The sequence below is a fragment of the Pseudopipra pipra genome, chromosome 18 (genome assembly GCF_036250125.1).
Source record: "Pseudopipra pipra isolate bDixPip1 chromosome 18, bDixPip1.hap1, whole genome shotgun sequence".
Classification (NCBI taxonomy): domain Eukaryota; kingdom Metazoa; phylum Chordata; class Aves; order Passeriformes; family Pipridae; genus Pseudopipra; species Pseudopipra pipra.
Genome location: NC_087566.1, coordinates 7,959,631 through 7,979,239, shown reverse-complemented (window position 1 = coordinate 7,979,239; position 19,609 = coordinate 7,959,631). Strand labels below are relative to the sequence as shown.

Sequence of the window (19,609 nt, the reverse complement as noted above, 5' to 3'; positions counted from 1 at the left end):
GGGTCACGCCGCACCCCGTGCGCCGCGGGACGGGGTCGTCAGCGCCTCACAGGGAGCGGGGGGAGCGGGTCACCCGCGCCGCGGGATGATCCTGGCAGTGCATCACCCGCACCGGGGGAACGCATCGCCTACACCTCAGGACGGTCCCGTCAGTGCCTCACACGGACCGGGGGGAGCGACCCACCCGCACCGAGTGCGCTCCCCGAAGCGCTTCACCCGCACCGGGTGCGGTCCCCTCACCGCCTCGCCTCAGCCCGCTGGAATCGTTCCCCTCAGCGCCTCACCCGCACCGAGGGGCGCTCCCCTCAGCGCCTCACCTCACATTCCCCGGAATGCCCCCTCAGCGCCTTGTCCCGCTCTCCCAGGGTCGCCCCCCGGGGATTTCGCCCCCTCACGCAGTGGCCGCTCCCCTCAGCTCCCCATCTCCCGCCACCGCTTCCTCAGCCCCAGAGCTGCTCCCTCAGCCCCTCACCCCGAGGGAGGGTGAGGCCACCATTCCCCTAAGGGTTTCACTCTTCGGCTTCACCCACTTGGCCAGTAAAGCCCTTCTGAATAGACCTTTTTCCCTCTTGGTCCCTCACGTTCCCCACAGGGTTGTTTCTCCCCTCCTGCACCTCTGCCCACCCGTATTTTGTCTGCTCCCCAATAGAATAATCTCCCTTTCTCCATGCCTTGTCCCTCTCTGTCACCTCCTCATGGGAATCCTGTCACCTCTCAAGCAGCTTTTTCCCAAAGGACTTGTGAGTGAACAGGTATGTCCCTTAAAATCCATACCTCCAGATTTATCCATGCAATGAGGATGCCAGAGGGTGTGAAGCAAAAGGGTTGCAACAGCACAGTATGCGTGGAAAAAATGGGATGCAAAGGAAAATTGATCTTTCTGTCTCTCAGCCTCTCATTTTGACAGCATCACATAACCTTCCCCATTTTCATCAGCCTAATTTCACCCTCAGCTGCCTCAGACCTCGACCTGAGCCTGTTCAGAGACACAAAGTGTCACAGGCAGCTGTACCTGGATGTTCAGCAAAGTACTGGTGAGACAGATCATGCTAATGAGAGAGACGTGATGGTAAATGTTAAATATTCTTTGTGGGGATTCCCATTACAAGTGTCTGCTTTTCACGGAACAGTGACTGTGCACAACCAGAGACGGAGCACCACGCATTTATTTACCTGTTTGATCAGATTAAATTATTTAATATATTAGTGCATTATAACAAATGTGCTGTGGTATTGGAGGAAAAGCCTATTCAGAGCTGGAGTAAGATGAGATCTACCTCCAATGTTTTATGTCCTATTAAATCTGGTTGGGAAGAAGCATTATTTCCATGTAATGGATGACTACTCAACACAGGACCCACGCAAAGCCTCTTTGTATCCCTGATTCAGCAATGTGAGCACTCACACAATTGTGCAGCTTGTTTTTGAGGCCAGTTCATTTGAAACAGGGTTCAGGTAAGTTCGTACAACCAGTTATTTAGAGATCTGTGTGATAGCTCAGTACACTGTATTTGGTATCCCTGCCATTCATGAGTCTCCAGGCCCGGTTTTATTATAGAAATAGATATTATTTGCCTCTGTGCTAGAGGCACAGATTTTTGGACAGGGAGGGTATGGAGAGCTGCCATCAAAGGTTTTTGTGAGGGAGAAACTTCATGGGCATCTATTATTTTTGGTCCAGACACAACACAGAGAACGAGGGCTGCAGATGGACCCTGATCCTCCCGTGGAAGCCCTGTGAGGACTCAGAGGAGAAGGAATGCTGAGATTTGAAGATTTTATGGCAGGTGGGACGTGGCAGCTGAGTTCTGGCAGGTGAGATAAGCTGAAGGCTCCTTGGAAGAAGGGAAAAGCTGCCAAGGTTAGATTAGTCACAATATTTTGTTGTGAGACAGCGATGGGTGTTATTGTTATTGTTTTGTTACCAGAGTAGGAGTTTTACATTGTTTTCATTCACTCACATGCGACAGGAACAGAGGAAGAGAAACACAAATTGTTTGTACATTTTAGTGGGAGTAACGCCAAAAAACATTCCATATTTAGATTTTGTGATACTTTCATGGTACTAGTTGAGTATCTTCCATAAAATCAATACAAATAGAGCTGAGTAAAGTGGAATGTTCCCTTCACAAGCTCGCATCAGGAAGGACATCAGCAGAAGGGATTTGCAGTGTTTTACACAGTTTTGGATGTGTCTGTTCTCCAAAGGACTTTTCCACAGGCTCAAAATTCTCTGTCTCCAGCTCTCCCATGCTCCTTCCAAGGCCTTCTGGACTGCTTTATCCCAGAGGAATATGGTTGCCACAGTAGCTCCCAGATGGAGGATCCAGGTTTGATATAGCTGTGGATTCAACCCACTGCCTTGAAATACAAACCAAGGCCTTGTCTGGGAATGAGGAGCTGACTCAGAGCCAGGAAGAGTGAGTGTAGCTCTGGATGCTTCCACAGCAGGAGAGGCATAGAACGAGGTGCACAGCCACATTGTTATCCCACGCTGAACAGAGGGAATATTTACCCTTTTATAGTTATTGATTTGCTTATGTGGAGTTCTTTCTGAATTCAATTAAGTTTGAGATGAAAATTCAGACTCAAAAATCACTTATTGAATTCATGTAATGTCATATAACTGAGAAATGTGTCCTGTCCTGCCTCAGTGCAGGCAAATAAAATAATTACTAGTAAGTGTAATTTCCTAAATTATTTTAAGTGCCTGCCATTCAGGAATTAACAGGACAATCTATAAACTTACATAGCATGGAACGCTGATATAGGTTTTTGCATGAAATTTTCAATATTAGGGCTGTTATGGATACAATAAACATCATGCAGCTTGCCTGGCATCTGCTGCAGGAGATGTTGTGTAATATAATGAAAAATATATAATATTTTTGTTCTGCCTGTCACCAGCAAACGTCAGCCACTGTAACTTCAATGTGCAGTCAGAGGGGTACAGCAGGAACTACAAAGAAACCTTGTACTACTTTATGGGAGACTAAAAAACCAGACTGGAATAACTTTGTGACACAAATCAAGCAGAGGGAATAAAATCCTTAAGTTGTAAACAGGCTTGTACAGAAAACCAGTCTTCTGCTTTCATTGTTTTTAATTATTTTCATTATTTTTGAGCAGCTACTGAGCATTTCTCGAGCTGCTGTCATCACCTCTGCCTCTGGTGGCAGGAGCCTGGGATAAGCTCCTTCCTGTGCTGGTCTCCTGTGTCCTTGTGCTTCTCTGTGCTCACAGTTACTGAGATTTACCAGAACATGCTCATGGTCTGTGGGGAAAAATTCAGTCCTGTGAGCTGCCCATGGAAATTCCTGCTTGGAATTTGCCTATTATGTAATGGGATTTAAGGCAACAGTGCCTCACCCTCCAGTTTAATTTTATATTAACAGCTCTGTATGGTGAACATCCTTTTCATCTTGAGGCTTTGCTGTGCATCTTTCTGTTCATTTAGAAATGACACTTCCAGTATTAATGACCATTGTGACACTAAGAGATGTGTGAAACAGAAGAAATAGTTGCTATTTTCACGTGGGCTGCAATAACCAGATTTCCATCCCCTGAATCCTGGTACATGTTATTTAGGGAGCCTGAATGCCATTATTAATAAGGCCACTATGCACAGAATGGTGGCATTTCTTGGCACACTAACTGGGATTAAAAAATACAGTTCCTTCATTTTTTTTCTCCAAGTAAAACTTAGAAAGGACTGAAGGGGAAAGAAACACTGTTTGACAGAGGAGAGGAACAAACTAGACAGTGAAATAAAATAATTTCAAACCTCAGAAATGTATTTTAATTGCAAAAGAAAAATATTCCCATTTTTCTCATTTAGAAGGGCAATAATTGCTGAAGGATGAGTGATTTCAAGGTGGGATTGAGGGAGGAAGAACAAGTAAAAAGATATTTTTATTAAAATGAATACAGATCATTTGTTGTAGAAAACATGAGTATGAATCACTACCTTGCAAACACAGCCTTACTGAAATTGGGCAGGAAACAAATGTAAATCATAGAATTCTAATAAAAATGCTGGAATGTTTTCTTAGAGAAAACCTCATGCAGTGCTGTTACCCAGCACTACCTGTGACACACCTGGCCCATCTGGATGGAGATTCTGCCTGCATCCATGAAATCATGGAATCCCAGAATGGTTTGGGTTGGCAGGACCTTAAAGCTCAACCAGTGCCACCCCCTGCCATGGGCAGAGACACCTTCCACTAGCCCAGGTTGCTGCAAGCCCCATCCAACCTGGCCTTGGACACTTCCAGGGATGGGGCAGCCACAACTCACTGTTCCATCTCTTCCACTGTTGAATTGTCATCACAGTCAGGGAGTTTCCTAATCCACAATTGAACTTGTGTTGCTGCAATTTAAGCCTTTTCATTCATTTTTCCATTTTTTTCAGGCCCAGAGAACAGTTTATTTCCTTCCTCTCATGTGCAGTTTTCTTCACCCATGAGAGCTGTGACCACAGTTCCTGTCCATCATCTCTGCACTAAATAATCCTTGCCTTTCAAACTTTCTCTGCAGGCCACGTATTCTGGAACTCTCATCATTCCTCTGGGATTTCCTCCAACTTGTCCACACCTCCCTTGAGCTGCTGCTCTTTAGATGAAGCCTCACCAATGTGAAATGTTCTGGACAGATTCCTGTCTTCCATGCAGTTCTCCTGCTCGGTGTCTCCGTGTCCTCTCTGCTTTCCCTGCAGCTGCAGGGTGATATTGTTGCCTCATTCTGGGCTTGTAAATGAAATAACAACTTCCACTTCAATTCTCTTTGTGGTGTTTCACATGCACAAGCAAAACAAGCTGGCATTTAACACTGCTCTCCCTGATCTCATGTCTCATTTTCTTACTCAAGTAGCCTTTCATGGAGGGAAGGATCTAAATGCTACCCGTCAGTGAGGAAGAGTGGTTGGGAGCTGAACAGATCCCTGAGTGGTTGTCCTGAATTTCTGAATCTCAAATGTCTCAGAAGGCTCATTATTAATATCCAAAAATAGGTAGGTTTAAATACAGCTATTCGGTGCTGTTTTAAAATTCAACCTCTCTAAAAACTGGTGCAGTAACACGAGGGAAAAATAAATGAAAAAAAAAACACCTCTGCTACAATATTCTGCTCCAGATTGTGAAGATATAAATGTAACGAGGTGGGTTTATATAATTCATACAAATTATTACAAGGTCCACTTGTGTTTCTCAGGGTTTGCAATGTTAAATTCACAAGGTCTGTGACAGCCTGGCTGAGATCTGAGGGGTTTAAAATTAGTTCTTGAAAATGAGTTCCAAAAATGGCAAGTTTTTGGATCAATGGTTGCTGCAAGAACAGCAGTGATTTTGAGTAGCACCAAGGTGGGGCTGATGCTCAGACACAAATACAACACATACCTTTGTCAGAACATCTCTGGCTTCATATTTACCCTTTAATTTACCTAAAATTTTATTTTAAACTCTTGGAAAAAAAAAGTGTCATAAGCTGATTTTCTCCTTGACTATGAAGAAATAATTTGAGTTTCTACATTTCAATAATTTTCTCTAATTTCCCAAGTAAATTGGTTAAAATACTAATCCTGCAAATCTACTTGTTTGAGAGCTATTTATTGACACCAAGAAAGAATTCCAGTTGCTGACACAGTACACACAGACTTTTGATTTCTCTTTTAGGGGCATTGCCTTGTTATTCAAATATATCTTCTGTTCCAGGGCAGGCAGCTAAATTGTCTAATTTTTTTTTCTATTTTGTGTTAAAAAGCAAAATTTTCAAGCTTTCATTTTAGTGAAGTCAGTGTAAGTGCCACATGGAGTCACAGCCCCGTGATACAATTTTAAATCTCCTGGGTATGAAGAGGCAAAGAGGATGTGAATCCCTTCCCAGCTCTATGGGAGGTGGGAACAGTGAATCCCAGGCTGTGCCTGATTCCCTCTCCTCCCTGGAAGGTTCATTCAGCTCTGACTGAAGCATTTGTCAAACCTGCCTCAGACTTCCCGAGGGAGGATGAGGATGTTCCCACCCCCCAAACCTGATGGAAAAGGGAAGCACGGGGAGAGCAGCTGTAGCTGCAGCTCAGAAGTGATGCTGAATGAAATGAATACTGAAATGAAAACTCCAAACACCTGTTTTAATATTTTTCTCCATTCTTTTTCCAACTGAAGTTTGGTTAAATGTGACTTATTCACAGGATGAGTTGGTTTCAAATTCTGGTAAGTTTTCTACCAGCTGTTCATTTTCTTAAAATCTCCCTTAGCATCGAAACTCACTTGGGGATGGTCCCTGTAGGGTTGCAGAAAAATATTGTTATGACACCTAGAGGAGCTTATATTTTATTTATAATTATTTATCCATATTTATATCATTACTGTCAACAGAGGAGATTTTTTAAGTTATAATACATGTATCCTAATACCATTTTACATCCTTTTTACACCCAATCATCCCATCAGAACCACAGATATATAAATATTTATGTCAAGCTTCAGCATTTTCCTGCTACAGTGATACCCAATATACCCTAAGCAGGTTTCAAATTATTCCATTTCAGTCCCAAATAAGGATGTTTTTCCTCTGTGACAAAGCAGAACTAATCAAAAAATTGAAGCAAGTGCATCTTGGCTTTTTTATTTGTTGATAAAAGTCTTGGTTTGTTACAAAAAAAATGCTTTAAGAGTAAGATAAATTATAAGTTTTCATAGCTTTTTTTGAGTACTAGAAATTTAAGCTATCTAGAAAAAGTTATAAATATTGGGCTAATTTAATTTCATTCATATAACTCAGTCTAACTCCATCATACAGTAAGGTTAGTAATATTTTGACATTGAGAGTTTAAAATACATGTAATAAATATAGTAAAATGAAATGTATGAAGAGGTAAGTGGGTGGAAAGCTGGAATTACTATGACTGGCAAGAATTTGTCTCTACTACTGATTTTTTCTCATTCCCTAGAATTCTGTAGCAGCTGTAAGAGCCACTGAAATATAAAATCTTCCTGAACAGAACTGCTTGAAAGCAAAACACAAAGCACCACCTGTATTTGGATTTGGAACCCATCACTGTGTTTCAAGAAGCCCATGGATGGAAGACCTGTAGGAGATGTCAAAAATCAGAATTTTTCCAGCTTGACTCCACCAGCCCTGTTTTGTAGGTGTTACCCAGAAGGAAAGGCCTGAGGCAGCTGGTTGTGGCAAAAGGCTGGAGGTGGTTTTTTTACATTTTAGACCGAGTTGTGCCAATCCTGACAAAAAAATCTATTCAGTCACCCGTGCTGGTAGAAATCTTGGGAATAAACCCCCCAACTCACTGCTTGTTGTTCACCCAAAAGTGACTCAGCTTTCACAAGCACATCTCCAGGTAAGGAGACGGTGTTAAAAAGGGACGACTGGGGAGTCTGAAACAACAGGACACCAAAGGAAAGAGCCAAAGTCAGATTTCAAATGAGAATTTTAAATGAGGTGGCTTTTGAACTTTTGTCATCTTTGTCTTTTACTCAAAATTCATCAATCAGCTCCAAGACTGTGAAGTCTTAATTAGCAGGTTTGCACAGGCACTGCAGCACTAACAACCCTTTTTGCTGAGGAAAGGGAGGCAGGGCAGTGAATCCCTGGCCTGAGCAACTGTTAGTCTGTGCTGATTTTCTCTTCAGTGGTGACAGGCATTCAAAACAAACTTAAGACTGAAAGGCACTAATTGAGAGCTGAAGCCATGCTGTGCAAACTGGAGTGGCTTTTCCTTTGGGGAGAACAATTTTGCTCCCTGTGTGGTGCTGTCTTGCAGCTGTAAGTGCCCACATCTCCGAAGGTGCTCTTCCCATAGTGCCTTCTTCCCCTCCCTTTCTTTCTTGCAGCATTTCTCCTGTTCTTTCCAGTATTTCTTACTTGTTATTTCCAGCCAAGAATCTGCTTTTAAAGGAAGAGTAAGAACTGTTATACAATAAAGTCACCGCGAGTGGACAATTTGATGGGATATAAATACGAGGGAGACAAACAAAAAGGGCTCTAGAAGTCTGCTGTGGTTTTGTCAGTGAAGGGATGCTGCTGATTTCTGTGAGAGTTCAATCTTCTTATGCTCACTATGACTCACCTGTTTTTCCCTCTGTTCCTTACAGCCAGATGGCACAAACCAGTAAAGGCCAAATAATTCATCATTCCACAGATTTGGGCTGGACTGGCCTGCAGGTGAAGCCAGGATGGATGAAAATCGTTTCATGCTGTTACAGGTAGGAGAGTTTCTTCATTTGGAATGTTGTAGAGTTGAGTTCATGATGCTGCAGTGGAGTGGCATGTGCTTTTAAAATCCTGGTCCTGGCAGGTAAAAGTCAGTCTTTTCTGGAATGGTTTTATGTACCTTGATTTTGTGCTTAACAGTGTTTCTTTAAAAAGAACATTGGTACAGATAAACCATGAAGAACAGTGAATTGCCCTTCAACTCAAATTACTTTACAATCAATCAACAGAAGACCCAAAAGCAGTGCTGTCAGTCAGCCAAAGCCACCACTGCTTGGAGGACTCCTCCAGCATCACCCCCTTCATCAGATCATTAGTTCACAGACAAATAACATCAGCCCAGCCCTGCACATGCAACACAGGGACCACACTCTATGTATTGTGCTCCAGTCTGCCAGACTGTTCTCATGTGGCTGTTCATTGTGCAGGGCAAACACATTAAAAAGCCATTTATTAGGCTTGATTGCCCAGTCTGCCCAGGCTTGGTGCAGTGGCAACTGAATGACATGAAATTTGAAGCTCAGGGTGAAAGAGTGGGAAGAATGACAGAAATTCTATATTATAAATCCTCAGGAGCAGCTGCACTGACTGGATCATGCTGGGACACCCTTTCAGGTGAAATCAGCACTTACTGCAGATAAACCCAAGCCACAGAATGTTATTTGTATTATTTTAATTTATATTTTTTATTCAAGCTGTTGGGCAGTTTGGAGATTAATGGGTCACCTGTGTTAGAAGACAGTTACAGGAGGATGTGAGATACTGCCTTGATGAAGTCCTGTTTAATTACAAAGCATGAAAGCCTTTTTTCCTAGAGCACTGGATTAAATAAACCACAGGTTTTTGTGCACATTGCTTTGACCAAAGCCAGGATTTGGACAAAAAAAAAAAAAAAGCCCTCTCGAAGTTTTGTTTTGCATCAGCAGCCTTAAAATGCAGTTTTCCCCTTTCTCCCTCTGTGTCCCTGCTCTGTGCATGTGTTGGGCTTTTTTCTCTCACACAAGCACAAAGCTCCAGGTTTCAAATGCCCTTTTTGCACCGTGGGTCAGGCTCAGGGAAGCCATGTGGATAATGTGCAACGTACAGAAGCTTTGCCATGTGCCTCTCCTTTGAGCAAGAGTTGCTGTGGTTTCAGTTCCCTGATTCTAGAGGGACATTTGTTCATTTTTTTTTGTGCTTATTTGAAGGGACAGTTATGGTTACTCACCAATTTCTATGAAATTCCCCAAAACAGATCTTCCCTTCAGCTTAGCAGGACATTCACACCAGGAACTGGAATGCTCATGATACCTGGACATCTCCAGTGGAACATTTTGAGGGTGCATCATTCTTTTAGGGTCTTCATATCTCCTTGCTGTGAAAATTAACCTTCCTCCCTTTGGAATCAAGGACATAATTTGCACTATTTTTGTACGTTTTAGCTTGTATTTTACTTCCTCATGTGAAAATGGGCATTTTGAACAATAAGATACCATGTAATGCCCATGGTGATACCTGAAAGCCTTAATTTTAAAAACAATTACATCTTAAGTGCATCTGTCAATAGAGTGAAAACCCTCTGCATTAGGTAGGACTGACAGAAGAGATGAAGATGAAATTGCTTCTGGTTTAGTCTCTATTTTTTCCATGAGATTTAGAGCCTTGGTGTGGTTCTCTGCACTCACTGACTTGCTTCAATGGATAAATAGATGATTTTACCTTTGTGTGATTTCTTGGTGTTCTAATGGCAGTTTTTTGCCTCTGCTGGGTGTCACAAGGCCAATGTGCTCAGTGGATGTAAAGTATGAAAAGCTGGTTATTATCATCATTAAAAATAATCTGCAGGCAAAGCACTGGGAACTGCTAATTGGGCAAAGTGCAGGAGCACAGAATGGCACCAGATATTCTGAATATTTGAGTTGTACAAATAAAATGGACTAAATTCTGCAAAAAACCAGCATTAAAACGGATAAACAGGACTGTGAAAACATTGATTTCTCCTGTCACCTGTGCCAGTCTTCAACACAACACAATGTTTGTATTTTTTAGTATTAAATGTTGATATGATCTCACTAGAACAAGATTAGAATAATGGATCAGCTCCCTCCTCAGTGTCATCCAAGCAAAGACCTTTTATTCTTTTATGTACTTTAAAGCATAGACATAATTTTTTTCCCTGCAGAAGTTTAAAACACTTCTTGAGACTCGATATGAGAAAGTATCTCTGCTTTCTGCAGTGTGCGAACATTGTCTTAGCTGAAATTAAGTTACTTGCTCAGGATCCCACAGAAAAATCAATAGAGCCCAGAAAAAGATTGAATTTCTTGAATCTCAAGTACTATTTTGACTACCATGCTCCCTCTCTCCTCATCATTATTACAACTAATAAGTACTTATGTCTGGTATAGTGTGAACCATGGTTAGGTCATAGAAGCTGCTGGCTCTGTGTGCAATCTATCATGTGAAGTCATTTCCCAGATAAATACTGAAATAATGGTGGGAAAAGGGAAAAGAATTAGCAAAAAAAGGCAGTCAGCTGACAAACATGGGGTTTTTTTTGACTCTTCATAGGTCAGAGGGTCAAAACTGCCCCCCTAAAAAACCCCAAAGAACAAACAATGGAAAAGCAGCTGAACAAGGAAAAATGTTTTTGGTTGTTTGTTGGCACATGTGTCAAATTCCACATGTAACCATTCCAGACCCACCCTCAGGTGTGACTCAGGGGCAGTGGCTGGCTTTGCTCAATCAGTGGCTTCCTGAACAACACAGGAATAAGATACTTATAAAAATAAGGCTTTAATTGTTCTAATTGCTTAAACAATGAGTTATCAAGTGCTTAGTGCAGATTGTAATGTAGGAGAACTGGAGAAATCAAATTAACAGGTGCTGGGAACTTCAGATACTGTTCCCAAAACACAACAGGAGCAGAAGCTCTTAATTCTGTACCCATAGGATTGGTGACATGTGGCATGTTGCTTCAGAACAATAAGGATGGAAGAAAGTGTAGTGGAGTTTAGATGACTCTCCTGTGAAGTTCTAGATCTCAAACTAAGCTGTCCATGTGTCTGTCTGGTAACAGAGTAAGAGCTGATAAAATTCTAGGAGCTGCAAAAAACCAGTTTTGATTTTAAACCCAGTTGATTTTAATAAGGAGAGACCAGGAAGCCCCTCTACTGAAGGACAAGAAAAAATGTACTGAAAGAAGAATATACAGAGAATCTGAAACAAATTCTACTAGTAAAGTCTGTTTGGATGAGGTTTCTAACGCTGGAATCATTTAAAGTGGGATGGGAATCAGCACCTGGAGAAGGGCAAAAGGAATCATCTTGGTTTTGCTAGAGGGACACTGCCTAGGCCAGCTCTTCTCAGCTGCTCTTGCCTCCATTTTCTGATGCTAAAGCACATCATCTTCCAGGTGAAGACAAAAAAACTGTCCCCAAACTCTATTTATTCTTTGTTGAGCTTGTGGGGAGATCCAGAGTGACTTTTTTTTGCACCAATGGCAACAGTTCTGCAAACTATGACAAGAAGGGCAGGGATCAGGTGGCAATATGTGGGGGGAAAAGGTTCAGCCTCTCCATGACAAGGCACTTCCTATAGCACAGGTGAACTGAGCAATCCCTGGACATCTGGGAATTTGGCATATTTTCCTCACCACCAGTCCCAAAAGGTGGGGCAGCCCTGTAAAAGCTCCTCCACACTCCAGCCACAGCCATCTTCTCTTAATTAAAGTTAAACCCACGTGTGCCAAAGTAACCTTCTCTACAAACCTGGCACTGCAAAGTACTTTGTCTTGTAGATAAGACTGTTTCTCCTAAGGATCCTGGTCCCAAAGGATCCTCATTCCAGGAGCAAAGCCAGTGGCTGCCTCCCTGAGACTGTTCCTGACACAGCAGCTGGACAGAGCCAGGCTGGAACTGCACCCATGGGGTCACTGCACGTCTCACAGGTAAGAACAGGTGCCTGGAGATAACAAGGCATCACATCTTATTACCAATTCCCTGGGAAAGCCAACATCCCTCTCTCTTTCCTCTCCAAAGGATGCTTTATTATAATTACATATCACTTTATTAGGCAGCTGAAGCAAAGAGCACATTTGATGCTAATGAAGTGCTGCTGTGGTTGAGTCTGTCACTATTTTTGGCCCTGCACATCTCCAGCACTTCTGATTGGGTGAGGGAGGCTTTGGATGGCTCTGGCTTCTTCTGTGGGGGCTGCACAGGGAAAAGCAATGACTCAGCGAGCCAGGACTGCAGAACTGTTTGCATGCTCGGAATGAGAATGGCTGTGGGACGGCAGAGCACACACAAAGGCCCTTTATGTGGAGCAAGGACTTGCCAGGTAGTGGACAGTGAAAAATCCTTTGGAATGTTCACTTTGTTTCTGTGTCTGTCACCTGTACAGTATTTGTTTTTCTTGTTTTCCATCCGTCACCCTGGAGCAGCTCAGGAAGAAGGCAGATTTCACAGCACTCAAGGGAAATATTTTAGAGAGAGACACATCACAGCTGTCCAGTGGCTGCCTTTCCTTATGGACAATGAAAGTTGTGCTGTCTCCAAGCCCAAGGAGCTGCTCAGCCCCAGAAAGGCAGGATTTGGTGTTCCAATTTTCCATCAGGCCTGCTCCCACATCCCTGTGTGACACCAGCATCCAGCTGGGCCCAGTGACTCAGTCCAGGGATTGACAGCAGCACAGAGATATCCTTCCCTCCCTCCCTGCCCACCTTGCAGGGTGTGTTCCTGGTCACCACAGAGGTGACAGGACCAAGATGAGGGCAGCATGTGAGGCCATTGCTCCATACCAGGATCCTATTTCCAAACCTCTTCCTGACAGCACATCGGGAGACAAAGCCTCCCCTGCCAGTAAACAAGGGTAATGGGTGCAGGTATCACTTCATGTCTTCTGATACACAGATGAGGAACGTGTCAGGGAACCAGTAATTAATCACAGAGAACACTGTTGTGTTTTTAGGCAAACCCACAGGGCTATTTTGTTATTGCAACTTCCCCATTCCCAGAGGGGAAGGGAATGACTGGAGCAGTAGTACCTCCTTCAGTTTGCTCTCAGGCCACAACTTGTGTGACTGAATCTGGGTTTGCAGACCTTGCAATACCACGTGCTGATACAAACTAGTCTGATTCCACTTGCTCAATGGGGCTTTTCCCATATAAGTGTTCCCACATACAATTTTTATTTTAACTGAGCTTTCTAAGCATATTGGGTTAAAAGTTTTCCTTGGCAGTATCAGTGGACTTAACCTGAGCAGCAGCAGGGAGATGTGTGCAAACCTTTTGTATCCTTTTAGAGTTATGTGAACAAGCCAGTCCTGCCACTGCAAGAAAATCTCCCATCAACTTAAAATCCTCTGACTATACCCATGATCCAGCAAACCAAGTACAACAGAAAACGTAACTCATCATAGACAAAATGACAGGGAAAAATAAAGAACACAGGGCAGAACACAGCACAGAGCAACAGAAACAGGCACTCAGCCAGGGCAGGAATTCTGCACCGGGACACAGCCGGCTCACTGCCTCCCCCTGCTGAACCTCCTGGTACTTACAGAGAGTCCCAGAGCGGTTTGGGTTGGAAGGGACCATAAAGCTCATCCAGTCCCATCTCCTGCCATGGGCAGGGACACCTTCCCCTAAACCAGGTTGCTGGCAAGCCCTGTCCAGCCTGGCCTTGAACCCTTCCATGGATGAGTCATCCACAGGTTCTCTGGGCAACCTGTGCCAGGGCTCACAAGTCACAGGGAAGAATTCCTTCCCAACATCCCATCTAACCCTGCCCTCCGGCAGTGGGAAGCCATTCCCCCTTGTCCTGTCACTCAAGGCCCTTGTCCAAAGTCCCTCTCCAGCTCCCTTGGAGCCCCTTTAGGCACTGGAAGGGGGTCTAAGTTCTCCCTGGAGCCTTCTCCTCTCCAGGTGAACACCCTCAGCTCTCCCAGCCTGTTAATTATCCAGAGAGAGATGGTCTAAGTAATCAGTGCTGTTACTTCCACACACATTTAACACCCCCCAGCACCAGCTGTATCAATACCTGTAGCCCCTGGGTGCCAGCCAGGTGTTCTGCAGGTGTCTGAGTTATTCCACTGCCTCTGGAGCACTCAAAGCCCAATTCCTCTTTCCCAACGAGCATGGCCAGTATGTGCCATGTAAGCTCCCACCTCAGACAGGGTTGTGTTGCTCCCTTTCCCATCCCCTTCTCATAAATCTTGCATGAATTTGATGAAATCTCTTATTCCTCATCAAGTTTGACCCCGTTGGCTACTCTGAGCTCAGAATTAATGGGCAGCCAGATGGTGCAGTTACATAATCCTCCATTCCTGCAGAAGTCTGGCTAAGAAAGAGCTCCAGCCTGCCAGGTTTGTTAATATGTACATCCCTGGTTTTTGTAAGAGCAGAGCTACTGCTACCCAGGCATCCTCTTCCAGATTTCTGCTGACTGTGACAGATCAAGAAAACACACAGGACTAACTTTTTCAACTCACTTTCAAAAAGTTTTAGAAATAGGAAAAATCACTGAGACTCCAGAAGTCTCCCAGGATAGAAAAATACTTCTCTTTCACAGAAACAGCTTTTCAACCAATTTCCAAGCCTACAGAATGAAGGATTTGCCTTCTGATCTAAGCAGGTGGTATTCCTCCCAACTAACAGCATTCCATCCCACAAGGATAAACAAAGAACAGGAAAGGGACATACTCTCCAAATTTTGTTATGGTTCCAGGGATAAGTTACTGTGCAAAACTCAAGTATTCCCAGTGCTTCCACTTTAGAATCCAAGGCATAGCTCCTGAAATGCCTCTAAAAAGTTCTATATTTGCTGAGGTTCATGTGGTGAGTGAGGAATCAAAGCTGTTTGTCAAACACCGTCTCAAGAGCTGCACACAAGGTTTAAAATGCTGAGTTACCTGCAAAGTTTTATTGACAGAGCTGGTTCTCCACAAAAAAAAAACCCCCAAAGCCCTGGTTTCAGCACAGCAAGCGTGGAGAGAAGTGTGTCAGCAGGAATGAGGCTGGGTTTTATTGTGCACTGTGGCAACCCAGCATTATCTGCTATGCCCAAAAGAAAATCTCTTCAGGATCCCTCCCCAGCTCATTCAAAGTTAAGAAAGCTGAATTTCTGTTTATATTAAATAGTTAAAAAAAATGTAACAAACCCAACCCAACCAACCAAAACTACTACACCCCAAATCTTACACTCAAAGTTCTGGTCATTACATGTGGTCCCTCAGAATTTCATGCCACAGGCACTTTTCTACCTGTTAAATCATGCATGGCAAGCCTTGTGCAACATGTGCCATCACAGATTGCAAAGAACACACCAGAAATCCTTGCTTTTTTTTTCCCTTGGAATTTAATGTGGTGCTTTCAGAAGGCCTAGAACACCAATTTGTGAGGATAGACTCCATTGGAGAGGCAGAAGGTGGAGCGCAGGTACCCACGGAGCTGAGGCACCTTCTTGATCCGGGCCAGGATCTGGGAATCCACGGCCTTCTGGTCTGCCTTGCGCTGCTCCGTCAGCTCGTACTTCTGCAAAGCACAGAGAAGAACATGAAAATCCTGCACAATGACCTCAGAATCTTCTGCAGAAAGGAGAAAATTCAGGGAAAAACCCTAAGTTTTGACATTCTCATGAAATCTTCATTTGTTCTAAATAAGGGTGGGAGACCTGAGGTAGCTCAGCACTGAAGCCACTGTTTGGCTTATGCTGCTGGCAGGATCCAACCAGGAAAAGTGTTTCTCACTCAAAAAAGAGATTTATATTTATTTATTTAACTGGAATAATCCCTGCTGCTGGTCTGCTGAGGTACAAGCAGAGAAGAATCCCCAAATTTAGCAGGGTTTTATCTCAGTGCTGTATTAATCTATTTTAATGGCATCACCTCATTTGATTAAGGGCCACTTAAAATCCAGCTGTTTGTTCCCTGCTATTCCCCCCTTGGAGCCTGGCCTGGGGTCACATGGGAATTCAGGATCAATGAATCACCACATCTCTTACTTCTTTTTCAGTGTCAAAGATCTCGCCTTCCTGGTGCTTGGGCTTCCGCAGCCTCTTCTTCTTGAAGTAGGAATCAGTGAGATGTTTGGGAATTTTCACTCCAGTGAGATCAACCTTTGTAGATGTGGCAATAACAAACTTCTGGTGGGCCCTACGCAGGGGGACACGGTTGACAACCAGGGGGCCTGAAGGCAGAGGGAAGAGAACAAAATCAGCTTTTTTGGTGAAAACGGTTGCTTTGAAGTTGAATTTTTGTAGTGTATGTGATGACTAGTTCCTTCAGACATGCCCACAGCTAAAATCTGAACATTTAAAGCCCTTCCCCTCTAGAAATACCAAAAAATGCTTCCTGGTCTCTTCCACACAGTCAGATGCTGAAGCTTAATTATCTCCCCTCCACCTTCCTGCAAAGTCACAAATCCCAGAATCATTCAGGCTGGAAAAGACCTCCCAGACCATGGAGTCCAATCTGTGACTCATCCCCACCTCATCACTCAGTCCAGAGCCCTGAGTGCCACGTCCAGTCATTCCTTGAACACCTCCAGGGATGGGGACTCCACCACAAAACATGATTCCATGTTGTCCCATGAACACATGACGTGCCAAAGCACCCACGTGCAGATTGGTTGTGCTACTGACCCCAGAGACAAACCTGAACTTGGTAAACCCACCCCAAACCCACTGAACCCCCAAACCAAACAAAAATATCACAAGTATGTAAATGTTTTTACCTGTAACCAGCAGAAGGCCAGTGTCCAGCTGCTTCAAGAAGACAACACGCTGTAAAGGAACAAGATGTGCCATCAGCTCTCAGGTGCCAGCACTCCAGTACCACAGCCAAACTGGGACTGTGCCCAACTAGGCCTGGTACTGGTACAGGCACTGACAGTGCTCCAGGTGTGGGTGCAGCTGTGCAACCTGAGGAATTGCCACCCTGGGATCCAAACTACAGCACTTCCATGAGCACAGCTCTGCCAGGGACCTCCTCTGGGACTCTCCATGTGCCTCATTGCTCAAGGCAGAGCAAACCCAATTACTACAGTTTTACTCTTTGCCCATCCTACAGGATGGCAACAGCCATCCCATCCCCAAAATTCTTTATATGAATTAAAGGCAGGAACTGGATAAAACCCAGAAAGGCATCACAACATCACACAGTCAGAGCCATCCCCCAGCTATGTCTTACTGTTTCTGGTCAAGTTTGCCTTCCCTGAACAACAACCTTTATGTAATGTGATGTGAAGCCAGAATATTCAAGAAAATAAAGGATGTAAAGGATGTTAGTTAACCATCATTAAGATGAAGTATAGACCATAACAATCAACTGTTACCTTAATAACTAGATTAAGAATGAAAATGTTATTCTTTCTTTGCAATAGCTATTAAAGGACTAAGTTTTGCCTTTGCTGCAGCAGCAACAGAAATATGACCTGGGTCTGCTGCTCTGCACTGCAAGACTCCTTTAATTTTGTCTAAGCAACTGGATTAGCCTCTCCTACTCCCAGCTCTGTGCAGAAAAACACTAATTTAAAAAACATTTAAAACCTACATCCCTTAACAGCCGGGCAAGGGAAGCATCCAGACACAAGCCATGGATTTGCACCCAGTGGCTGACCAGTGACATCAGCTGGTAGATCTGGGGTATCTCAGCTCCCCGTGGGGCTGGGGGGGCACCAGGGGGGCTCACCTTGCCGCGGTGCCGCCCGGTGAGCAGGATGAGCACCGTGCCCGGGGTGATGGAGGCGCGGAGCCGCCGCTTGTGCTCGCAGAACGGCTTCTTGCCGTGGCTCAGCAGCTTGCGGGGCACGTCCTCCGTGGGGTAGTACCTGGGCTGAGGGGAGAGCAGCAACATGGTTAAACACCTGCATTCCACACGGCAGAAACCCCTCACCAAGATTCTCCCTATTTCCCAAAGTTCAGCTTTCTGAAGGATTTGTTTCTGCTGCAGCCGGTGAGGGGAACACACGGAGTGTTTCCTGGGCAATGGTGCACAGTGAAAGATGCAGCCAGCTCTGTACTTCTGAGTGTGCTTCCACCTCAGCACAGCAATACAAACAGCACAGAAGCTGCTCGTGCCTACAACCATTCCCTAAATTCCCACCCTAAATTCCACCATCTCCCAAGAACCCTGGATCTGTATCTCAAGGTGAGCATTGCCAACAGTTCACTGAAGCACAGCTGAGCCTGAGGTCCCTAAGCTGCCTCAGGCAAGAGGCTCATCACCCAGCCCAAGGTTACCCGGAACAGCCCCAAACCATGAACATCCCACTGCTTTTCCATACCATTTTCCGGATTTTAACCACCCGGCTGCCTCCGTTCTTGTCTCCACCCACTGGCTTGGTGATGGTGGCACGGGGCCTCTGCTTCTTCTTCTTTTCTATCTGTAGGCAAAGAACAGGGAGAACTCCTGACATTTCAAACCAAAGGCACCCCGGTGGCTCAAACACAGTGTTTCCTATCCCACCTTTGTCTCTGGAGCCGTGTACTTGCGCTTGTACAGGGCTTTCCTGGCGTACATGGCGGAGCGGGAATACCGCCCGATGCCGCGGGCCAGGACGGGGTTCCTGCTGGCATGGTGCTTCTTCACCCTCTTCTTCTTGTCCCCGGCTGCCTTTTGGCTCGGCTTCTGCTCCGGCTTCTTCTCTCCTGCCTTCTTCTTGGCCGGCTTCTTCTCCGCGGGCGCCTTCTCACCCGCCATCTGAGGATCACACAAACTAGGGCTCAGTACAAGGTGCGCACACTTCGAGTGACAGAAACAAAATAAAAGAATCGAAGCGATCCCTTACACCTTTCTGACAGTTGTCAGCCGCCTTTACAGCCGCGGCTGAGCAACCACTGCTCCCTGCAAAATGCTGCTCCACGCTAGTTACAACAGCGACGAGTTCACCGATCGCACCCAGCGCTGCTCGGTGGGGAGCCCGTGGACACACAGACACCCCCCTCTGTCCCGGGTGGTCACAGGCGGGACAGTCACGGGCCAGCCCCGCTCAGCCCCAGTCCCGGCCCAGCCCAGCCCGTTCCCGCTTCTCCGGCGCGGCCTCCACATCCCGCCGCGGCCCGGCCCGCCCAGAGCCGCGACACTCCCGCTTCTCTCCCCCTGTCGCGCCCGTCCCGGCCCCCCGTCGTCTCCCGAGGGCTGCGGGCCGCGCCGGTGCCCGTGGGGTGCGCGGATGGCGGCGGATGAAACGCGGGGCCCCCGCCGAGCCCTCGGAGCTCCGCCATCCTCACCTTCCGGGGGGGAAAGGGACCTACATCCGGGGCCGCGCGGGGTAACCCCAGCGCCGCGCGTGACGTCACCACGCCGCGCGTGGCACCACGGGACTTGTAGTCCTGGAGCGCCCGCGCCGCCCAGGGCGGCCCCGCGGCAGCGGGGAGGGGGCACCGCGCCCGCGCCCCCCCCCCG

At 45.5% G+C, this 19,609-nt stretch overlaps 1 protein-coding gene and 1 long non-coding RNA gene across 5 annotated transcripts; one reads left to right on the top strand and one right to left on the bottom strand.

The window, feature by feature from the left end:
* The first annotated feature begins 8 nt into the window (after nt 1-8).
* Nucleotides 9-17,484, top strand: LOC135424098 (uncharacterized). 4 transcript variants are annotated; one of them, XR_010435084.1, is made up of 5 exons: nt 9-225; nt 723-752; nt 1,682-5,008; nt 8,106-8,216; nt 12,002-17,484. It is a non-coding gene; the product is annotated as an uncharacterized LOC135424098 (long non-coding RNA). The 4 variants fall into 4 exon arrangements; XR_010435082.1 differs by having other exon boundaries at nt 650-752; XR_010435083.1 differs by having other exon boundaries at nt 9-752; nt 1,682-1,815; nt 4,537-5,008.
* RPL6 (ribosomal protein L6) lies at nt 15,543-19,542 on the bottom strand. Its single transcript, XM_064674947.1, has 7 exons — nt 19,435-19,542; nt 18,671-18,904; nt 18,489-18,587; nt 17,894-18,037; nt 16,938-16,986; nt 16,207-16,391; nt 15,543-15,737 (listed from the first exon to the last, which is right to left on the bottom strand). Exons 2-7 carry the CDS (start codon nt 18,902-18,904, stop codon nt 15,585-15,587), a joined length of 864 nt encoding a protein of 287 aa, XP_064531017.1. The 5' UTR covers nt 19,435-19,542; the 3' UTR covers nt 15,543-15,584.
* Nucleotides 19,543-19,609: the final 67 nt, after the last annotated feature.

Bases quoted from the DNA above. Each gene is read 5' to 3' on its own strand.
- RPL6 (XM_064674947.1), bottom strand. From the start codon at position 18,904: ATGGCGGGTGAGAAGGCGCCCGCGGAGAAGAAGCCGGCCAAGAAGAAG. The intron at 18,038-18,488 runs GTATGGAAAAGC...CTCTCCCCTCAG, and splicing joins TGGTTAAAATCCGGAAAATG to CCCAGGTACTACCCCACGGA. The intron at 16,392-16,937 runs GTAAAAACATTT...CTCTGCCTTCAG, and splicing joins TGGCCTTCTGCTGGTTACAG to GCCCCCTGGTTGTCAACCGT.